The sequence below is a fragment of the Macrobrachium nipponense genome, chromosome 5, assembly GCF_015104395.2.
Source record: "Macrobrachium nipponense isolate FS-2020 chromosome 5, ASM1510439v2, whole genome shotgun sequence".
Classification (NCBI taxonomy): domain Eukaryota; kingdom Metazoa; phylum Arthropoda; class Malacostraca; order Decapoda; family Palaemonidae; genus Macrobrachium; species Macrobrachium nipponense.
The window spans coordinates 122,024,991-122,035,257 of record NC_061107.1 but is presented as its reverse complement, the minus strand read 5'-3'; the positions used below and the strand labels follow the sequence as shown (position 1 = coordinate 122,035,257).

General features: G+C 37.7%; 1 protein-coding gene across 3 annotated transcripts in view; it reads right to left on the bottom strand.

Annotated features, from left to right (window-relative positions):
- Positions 1 to 1,128: 1,128 nt before the first annotated feature.
- The window catches only part of LOC135215190 (adhesion G protein-coupled receptor E2-like), a 22,662-nt gene continuing 13,523 nt past the window's right edge, over positions 1,129 to 10,267 (bottom strand). For all 3 annotated transcript variants that reach the window (XM_064249669.1, XM_064249668.1, XM_064249667.1), the window contains 2 exons: positions 7,132 to 7,308; positions 1,129 to 1,473 (listed from right to left, as the gene is read on the bottom strand). In XM_064249669.1, coding sequence (XP_064105739.1) covers positions 1,322 to 1,473; positions 7,132 to 7,308 — 329 coding nt within the window. In that variant the 3' untranslated portion in view covers positions 1,129 to 1,321. The remainder of the gene's footprint in view (positions 1,474 to 7,131; positions 7,309 to 10,267) is intronic.

Below are 10,267 nucleotides of genomic sequence, written 5' to 3'. Positions count from 1 at the left end.
TAAGGAGGAAAAATGACCCTAAAATGATCACCCATAGCGAAAAGGACGTTGCGCGTCATAGACGATATGAAGATCCAGGCATACCAACGAAATGAAATGCAACTTCAAAGTTTCGACGGGAATATTGCACTTCTGCGCATAGACTAATATAATTGAGTTAGGTTTCTAACCTAACTGGAGTTTACTCGAAATAATAAGGTATCCTTAATTCATCAACTTTGAGAGCACAATATATATTGACAATTGCGACAACCTTGCAGTGTTCGTTGGGGTCAAAGTCTCAGGCCAAATATCTATACGGGACACAAATGCAGGGTTTCATTTTAGTTTTCCGTGGGAAATGATAAGTAAATAAACAACAACAACAGCAGCAGCAACAACAACAACAATAATAATAATAAATTATCTGCTCTGTCTTGAGATTTCATGTATTCGCATTTGTCAGTGTATCCCCTACTGGCTTCCGAGGCTCTCTCTCTCTCTCTCTCTCTCTCTCTCTCTCTCTCTCTCTCCCTCTCTCTCTCTCTCCCCCTCTCTCTCTCTCTCTTCCCTTTTGCCTATCCTTTACTGGTTATGATGTGTCCATTACACGGTTAACTTTGAAATTCCGGTGTAATTCTGGAACTCCCGCAAGGGCCTGGAATTTAACTTTGGAATTCCGGTGTCATTCCAAGAAAGCCCCGCAAGGGCCTGGAATTAAAGTGCAGATTTTCTAACTGATTAAAAGAGAGAAAATATCATTAAAATCACTAAATGCTAAAATGTCCACCATGACAAACATTCTTCGTCTACCGGTGACTGCTCGTCGTTTCGTATCTTTCTTCGGGAAAAGTGAGGTACCACGAAAACTGAACTGCGACATCAGACTGAACACGCTTTTGCTGACTTTTCCATTGACGATGCTGTTCGCTATTGAATGATCAGATTTTAAATTCATTGTTCGTTCAAACTGTTTCGACTGATCCTATATTCATCTTCATACTTCACAAATAAGACTACAATCAATGTATTGGCACTCGCTTGGCCGAGCTGACTACGAGAATATTACCTTATTTAAGACGAACAGATAATTTTTGTTTGTGTATCCAAAGATTCAAGTGTTTTGACAAAGGAAAGATAAATCCCTCATGACATGAATAACTTTTATTTGATGAAGAAACAGAGAATGCAAGGAATTCGTTCATCTTTGATCTTCTCCATAAAACACTGGGGTTTTGGGAAACTGGCAATTCCCTCTTTTCATCCAAACATCAATATCAAATCATTTCTCTTGAGGAAATGATTTATTCCTGATGACAGCGTCAGAATTCAGAATTGCTCGCTACCAAAGTCTTGGGACCGAGCAAATAGCATAAGGGTATCTGGTGTCACAAGGTTCCATAACAGACATGAAGTAGGCACCATCATTCGAAATGGCTGGGCAGTTTCTAAAGTTGGTACCTATGGCTTTTATACCCTCAACCCAGGCGCTTTCTGTTAGGAAATGAATGAATTCTTAATATAAATATTCCCTCTGGTAATGTTCGCATAGCAATACACATCATACTAGATCCTATTAGGCGTCATCAAATCCTAAAATGTGTGAAGAATTCGAGGGCTTTGTGGTTATTACAACTACAGAAGTTCCTGGTAAAAAGTGACCAGTAGATTCCATTATATATATATATATATATATATTATATATATATATATCTATATATACATATTATATATATATATATATATATATATTATAGGTTATAATAGGGGTACTGGTGACATTTGAGAAATAACAGTGGTGATACTGGTACTAACATTGGGTTTATGGTGGATGGAATAAAGGGCACTCGTATAAATATGGATATTTATGTCGATGTGGAACATAAGGGTGCTATGCATAAGTGACCACAAATATAAAGGTGTTTTATCAGAGGATGTTATTTTAAACCCGGTTATAAGGACGATGGTGAAAGTCAGGCTAAGGGAAGTGAAAAGACCCAAAGAGGTGTGTTTAATTAAGGGTAGCGAAAAGCTAAGAGGAGTCATCAGCACCATATCAGTGAACAGAGTATCAAATACTGATGTTACATGGGTGGAATTGCTTAATTTCAATGATACAGTTAGGAAGTGTCAGAAGAACACGTATGTGGTAGACCTCCAAGATTAGAATAATGATAGTGGTTCAGTGGCTATTGTAGAGGGAAAAACTGAGTTTTCAGAGGCAGAAATGCAAACAAAAAGCATATAAAAGCGGTAAGCGAGGTTTTGGCTGAATTTGGAGATACTGTGGCTTTACAAGGGGATAAGTTACGGGACTGACTAATGTGTTAGAACATAAGGTGAATCTAGAAAAAAGGACAAAACCCATTTTTATTCCTGCATAAGGCATACCCTTCTAAATCAGAGAACAGGTACAGAAAGAGGAAGGAATTATTAGACCCAGTGCATCCCCGCAACTTTCCCCTGTTGGCGGTGCCTAAAGGCCTGTCCACACGAGCAGGCCTGATCGGCGTGCTCTGGGGTTGGCGGGCAAATTCTGGCGGGTTTACCCGTGGATGTTGTCTACACGGGTGAGGCGATGGAGAGGTGGGCGTGTCCGACGATGCCAGTAGTGTGTTCAGTGCGGTATGATAAACATGGTGCGTACCGCAAAGAAGAAGATATTGTGTAGCATGATAATTGCTTTGTGTGTGATGAAAAAGAAGAAAAAGAAGAGAATATGGTGCAAAGAATGGCTCAGTAAAAGAAATGTATATGGTTAATGTATGTCTGCCAGGGTCGAAGCTCAAGCCATCGGGCACCACCATGGTGATTTTGCTACAAGACCCATCGGGCAATTTGACGGTTTGCCCGTCAAGTGTGCCCGTTAGAGGGGAGGTCTGCCGATCAGGCCCGGTCGTGTGGACAGGCATTAAGAAGGACGGATCTGTCTGGGCATGCGTCGATTCCAGATGATTGAAGGAAAAAACAATCCCTGACTGCTGGTTCCTCTTATGAAGATAGTAGGGAATATATAGCATTCTCATTGCCCAAGGGGTATTTTGAAATTATGCGGATGGCTTTTGGTTTGTCAGGTAGTCCTATGACTTTTACGAGGTTAGTAAACACAGTTTTGCACGGGCCATTAGGTAAAAATGTCTTTGTGTACGTGGATGATATACTGATTGCAACAGACTCGATCAAGCATCACATGGAAGTGCTTAAGGAATTACTTAGGAGACTTAGGTTAGCAGGATTGAAGATTAAGCTAACGAAATGTTCCTTCTTGAAGAAGCAAATTACATATTTAGGTCATGCCATATTTAGATAGGGGGTTAGAGTAAATGACGATAAAGTAAAAGCAATTGCAGATTTTCCTGTCCCCAAGACAAAAAGGCAAATTAGGTCATTCCTGGTAATGGCCTCATTTTTTCTCTGTTTTATGAAAGGGTTTTCTAACAAAGCAGCTCCTTTAACAGATGTGTTGCGGGAAGACTTTTAATTCTATTGGGGAGAACCGCAACAAGTAGCCTTTCAGAAAGTTAAGGACGCATTAATGAATCCCTCAGTTCTGAAATTTCTGGATTTCAGTGAACCTTTCACACTAGTGATGATGTCAGTCAGGAGGGTATAGGTGCTTGCCTTATGCAAAAATGTGAAGGAAAATTCCATCCAATAGGTTATTATAACAGGAAATTTAAGAAAAAGGGCGGCAATGAAAGATTAATGGCTACCATAGATAAGGAAGCTTTTGAAATAGTATAAGCTTGGTTCATTTTAAACTGTTGCTAATGGGGAATAAAGTGGAAGTTCTTACAGACCACAAGCCATTATTGGAACTTTTTAACAACCAGAACTGTCACCCAAAAGAGCCTGATGGTTCTTAACCATCAGAGATTTTGATGCAAAGCTCAAATATGTAGAGGGCAGATTGAACGTGGTTGTAGATAAACTTAGTAGAAGTTTTTATGATACGGAAAAATTTCATGTTAAGGTGGTTACTAGTGATTCTATATAAGGGGATGCCAGTCTCATAGAGCATAGGCAAGATGGGGATGAAATTTGGGCAGATGCAAAAGCGTTTCTTATAGGCGAATCAGTTAGGAAAGGTTATAAGTTACCTTTTTCAGGTTTAGAATTAGAAAGTAATCTGTTGGTCAGGAAAATTAAATATAAATTAAGGACAAGGGAAAGTAAAGGGACACGACCCAGATCGAGATTCAGAAAGGCCTAATTCCAGTGGTTCTGGATATAGTATATTGCAAGTTTGGTAGCCCACATTTGGGGGTAGAAAAGACATATAATGAAGTGCCTAATAAGTATATTTGGAAGAATATGTGGACAGATGTGGGAAATTTCGCAAAAACATTGTACACCGTGCAATGCTTCCAAAGGTAATAAATCCGATACCTAGTAGACCTTTTCAGAGAATACTCATGGATATATTGGGGAATTTTTATGAACCAAGGTATGACCACAAACATTTATTGGTAGTAATGGATGAGCTAATGAGGACAGTGGAAATTTTCCCACTTACAAACAAAATGGCCCAGGAAGTAGCTGTAGCATTTTTCAATGGGGTCATCTACAAATATGGCTCGCCCAATGTTTGGTCGACTGATAATGTAGCGAATTTTTAAACACGACCTTAGAGTGTTTGGCAGAAGTCATGGGGATACAAAAAGTAACAATTATTCCACACAGACCTGAAGCTAATGGGTTATGTGAACGAGCAAACAGGAAAGTGCGTGAAGTTTTAAAAAAGACTTTAGGAGGAAATAATAGGAACTGGGATAGATATACAGATACAGCTAGGCATAAAATTAATACTATGGTCAGTGATTCTATCAAAATATCTCCATTTGAAGCATTATTTTATTGCCAGGCGCGAGGCACATTTGCTTGGTTGCCTATACCTCATTATGTAGAAGATACAATCGAGGCATTAATTTCCACAGCAAAGGAGAGACAGGCTTGTCTCAGCTGTAATCTCGAGACAGACCCGACAAATGGTAGAAAGAAGCAACGAGAAATCATGTGATGTTAAAGTTACTATTGGAGATGATGTATTCCTGAGAATTAAGGTGAGAAATGAACTAAATTACAAGTTAGGTCCAAAGTTTGAGGGTCCTTTTAGAGTTATTGTAGAAATGGGAGGAAACGGATTTGTAGTCTTAGATGAAAAAACAGGATGTTCTAGATTGAAAATTATAAAAAGGTGACATTGTGCAGTTGCATTATTTTCTAGATTTTGCAAATGGATGATGACATGGATTAATCAGTTGTATCTAACAATTTTTTTTCTTTTCTTCTTTTACTATTTTCTTTATTGGCGTAAAAACTCTGGGTAATTGTTGTAATGGAATAATTTGGGTGAAAATATGTGGAAAAATACTGTGGAGTTGAGACTTTTGGTGGTGATTTCTGGTGGTGTTGATTTTTGGTGGTGATCTGTTGTTTTATGAGCCGATGGGATGGTGAATGTGGTTCTTTGTGGCATTATGGCTCTTGGGGGTGGTGCTGGTACATTGTGGTTTTACGGTTTTCTGATGAGGCGGTATATTCTATGAGGTTATATTCACCAGTGATAATATGGCAGTCTATGGATGATAATTCGTGGATTGTGGTTTTCTGAGGATTATATCCTGCCGAAGTGGGTTCAACATATGTGGCGGTATCACAAATGATTTACTTGGAGATATATTTGGCGGTGTTGAATGGCTTAAGATTTAGCCTATGGTGGCGTATTTCATGTTGGTGGTTATATAATAGGGTGGACAATTTTGGGTACCTGTATGGTAACAATGAGGAATGCTTGATAATTTATGAAGATTAATGTGGTTCTCTTGGATCAATGAGGATTTCTTGAGGATTTATGAGCATAAATGAGACTATAAGGTATCAGTGAAGGTTTATGAGGATTCCCTGGGCAGGAATAACGAGGATTTGGGGTTACATTGAGGCTAAATGTGACTTCTGGATATACGAGGCAAACTAGACAAGGTAATGTATATATATATATATATATATATATATATATATATATATATATATATATATATATATATATATATATATATATATATATATATATATATATATATATATATATATATATATATATGTGTGTGTGTGTGTGTGTGTGTGTGTATGTATATAAGTATATATATATATATATATATATATATATATATATATATATATATATATACTTATATACATGTCTATTAGCCTCGTAAATCCCGAAGTCATCATTAACCTCAATGTAATCCCAAATCCTCGTTAATCCTGCATAGGGAATACTTTCAATTTTCCTCCGTGGCATCACCTTTATTTATACATAGCATCACGTTTTATATACTTCTTGATCAAGTTATTCATATATATATATATATATATATATATATATATATATATATATATATATATAAAGGTGATGCCACAGAGGAAAATTGAAAGGCGAGAAAGCCAAGAACTTTCGGTCTAACACGACCCTTTACTTAGCCACAACTGATCATAACAGACCAAAGACATAGTACAAGAAGGCTTAATATCCAAACTGACATTACAAGATTAGCATAAGGTCCAATTCACTCTACAGAAACGAAAAAACGCCCGAGAGCAAGATTGAAGATTCAAGGCAGCCACACCTTGGAGGAACACACACGTTGTCAACAGATGATTCAGTCAGAAAACAATACATTTTGTAAAACAAGGAGGCATATACGACTTGGTAACATCCCGAAAAAATAAATGAAGGATTTAGGCACTGTGCCTTGTCAAGGCAAATTTTATTAAATAACAATACATTTTGTATTAGTTAACATGAAATTTACAAAAGTGTTCCAAAAAATGAGTGAAAAGACGAATAGGATATAAATATAGCGAGCATGAGAGAGAGAGAGAGAGAGAGAGAGAGAGAGAGGAGAGAGAGAGAGAGAGAGATAATAACTATATACATGTGGTACTAATTAATTAGTAGTTCATTTGTTTTAAGGTCCTTCATAAAAAATTTACAAATATATGGGTCCTAATGGTGCAAATGGTATCCTATTGTCGTCGTTCATGTTAACTAATACAGAATGTGTTGTTTTTCGATAAAAATCAGTACGCATAGCACGCATGCATACTTTATCATCAGATGAAACAAGCTACAGAAAACTAATTACTTACCATTTGTGTTGCTGAAGAACAGATTACCGACCACATTTACGTATGAAAACGGACTTGGTTTATACAAGGTCCCACAGCGCATAGATGCTTCATCCCAGGTCATCGGAGACGAAGGAAGGTATATGACCGAGACACAAACATTGTTGGGTAGGAGAACTCCTCCTCGGTCGCACCTCGCTGAAAACAATTGAGAAACGCTGTCAAGGTGATGAACGTTTGCCGTGTGGATGGAGGAACTAAGGCAGATGCAGGGGAAGAAATGCCTGCATATCTGCTTTCAAAAATGGAGAGTTAGTATTTTCTTGTGAATATCATGATGGGAGTCCGCATTGTAGCTCAACAGTTATCCCCGAAAACTCATATTCTATGCGGGAATAAAATGAAAAGTACAAAATCCGCTGCATTTTCCTTTGCTATTAACATCATCGTTTCGGGAATACTCTGTCCCCGCCAGATGTATATATATACTATATATGTATATATTTATATATATATATATATATATATATATATATATATATATATATATATATATGTATGTATGTATATGTATGTGTGTGTGTATGTATGTATGCATTGTTAGTAAGAGAAATGATATTAGAAAAATACGTGAAACTATAAAAAGAGAGAGAGAGAGAGAGAGAGAGAGAATTTAGTCTTGTGTGTGTGTGTGTGTGAACCAGACGCATACCTCGGAGCTAAAACTGGAACCAGGTGTAATCACAGAACCGAGGCGCGACTGCAAAGCACCGGGCGCCTAAAGATGCTCCAACATCAATTTTAGGATCGCCATAAACCAGTTGGCCTGTGACCTCGCACCCGACTCACTCAGCTTCCGCTGATTACGAAGTTCCACCTTCAAGAGGAGGAATGAACATGTTAACCCCATCTATGAGGGGATGGGGTTAGATGAGGAAAGTCATCCTCAACGAATCAAAGCTTCGTTTGGGCGGAGACCTAAAAAGTATATACACCACCTTAGGGGGCTGTGCCAAAACGACTTAGGGGTCAGCTGATATGAGAAAGTCAGTTCGGAGAAACTCTTTTCGAAAATTATCATTTAACAGATACTGGAAACTGGCATAAAGAGGGAGCTTGGGGACCTTAAAACTAATAGGCTGTTCAGAAACCCTTTTATTGAGTAGTTTATTTAAAATTCTATAAAAGATGTTAGAAGGAAAGCAATAATTAGAGAAGTACTGGAGGAGAAAAGTAATTTCGTTGTGGAAGAGAGACCAGGTAGAGGTAAGAGACAGAGCACGATAGAGTAAGGTATATATCGAGTTACGTTTCAAATTGAGAAAACAGAAACTATAGAAGTTGGAACCGACCCCAGTAAATGTTTTCTCTCGGAAAATTGAAGTACTAAAACTTTCATTTTCCTTGGAGACCAAAATATCTAGGAAGGCTAATTTAGAATTATGTTCTTTTTCCATTGTAAAATTAATATTAGTATGGTAATTATTAGCAAAATCTAGGAACCTGTCACCATCGAATTCATGCTTGAACAAGATAAAAGTGTCGTCCACGTAGCGTGAGTACCAAATTTTAAACCTAACTACTATCAGTTTTTTCTGCCCCTTGAAGTGTTATTTCAACGTTTAAAAAATCTCAGTTTGTGTAGTGACCTTAGCCGCCTACAGAGTGAGTTAATGGTTTTGTCCCAAAATGCTTTCTCAAAACTTAAAACAACCTGGGCTCCCTTTTTTAAAAAGAGTGATTTGGAAATTCTCAAGTCCCTTTCTAAACGTGATGACATTATCATTGTTAAGCCGGATAAGGGGAGGGGAACGGTAATATTGGATAAAAGTGTCTATAATAACAAAATAACTAATATTTTAAGCGATCGTACCAGGTTCCAGAAAATAGGTGTGCCAAGTTATCAAAGCATATTCAAAGTTGAGGATAAAATCAATAGATTTCTCAGAACCTTGAAAAATGACAACATCATTGATGAAAAAGTGTTCCGAGATTTATTTTCCAGTGGTTCATCTGACGGAATTCTTTATGGCCTACCAAAGATACATAAAGATAAAGTTCCTCTCCGCCCTATCTTGGCCTCTTACAACACTCCTAATTACCAACTGGCAAAATTTCTCGTCCCTCTGTTGGAACCGCTGACCACTAATCAGTATACCCTTAAAAATTCTGTACAATTTAAAGAACGTATTTTACCCCAGGACTCTAACTTATTCATGACTAGTTTTGATGTCGAGTCACTATTTACCAACGTACCTGTAAGAGAGACCATAAACATTATTCTTGATAAACTATTCCCCGAACCTGAGTCTGTTTACTGTAATTTTAGTTATTCGAATTTTAAAGCTCTTTTAGAATTGGCCGTGCTGGACATGGCATTTGTTTTTAATGGACAGCTTTTTAAACAAATTGAGGGGATGGACATGGGGTCTCCTCTTGTTCCTACCTTTGCGAACATATTCATGTGCTCCCTGGAGGAGCGCATTTTGGACGAATGCCCCCTGGCCTTCCGTCCTCTGTTTTACTCACGCTACGTGGACGACACTTTTATCTTGTTCAAGCATGAATTCGATGCTGACAGGTTCCTAGATTTTGCTAATAATTACCATACTAATATTAATTTTACAATGGAAAAAGAACATAATTCTAAATTAGCCTTCCTAGATATTTTGGTCTCCAAGGAAAAGGAAAGTTTTAGTACTTCAATTTTCAGAAAGAAAACATTTACTGGGGTCGGTTCCAACTTCTATAGTTTCTGTTTTCTCAATTTCAAACGTAACTCGATATATACCTTACTCTATCGTGCTCTGTCTCTTACCTCTACCTGGTCTCTTCTCAGGCGTCTTCTCAGGGTCAGGCCCGATTCCCATCGGGGCGTTAGTTACAGAACTGGGTGTAAATGATCTAACCCTGAAACATCTTATATAAGGAAGCACACTATTAAATGTAAAGCTACAGTCAAATACGAAGATTTTAAAATTATTGGCCAAACAAGGGAACCCAACGAACTGTTGATTTTGGAAACTCTGAACATCAAACTACGAGTTCCAACTTTAAACAACCATTCCTCTGCTGTCCCATTGTTTTTAGCCTAATTATTCTGTCATTCCTTGTGCCTCTTGGCGTTGTTTACTTTTAGTGTGTTTTTATCTTTGAT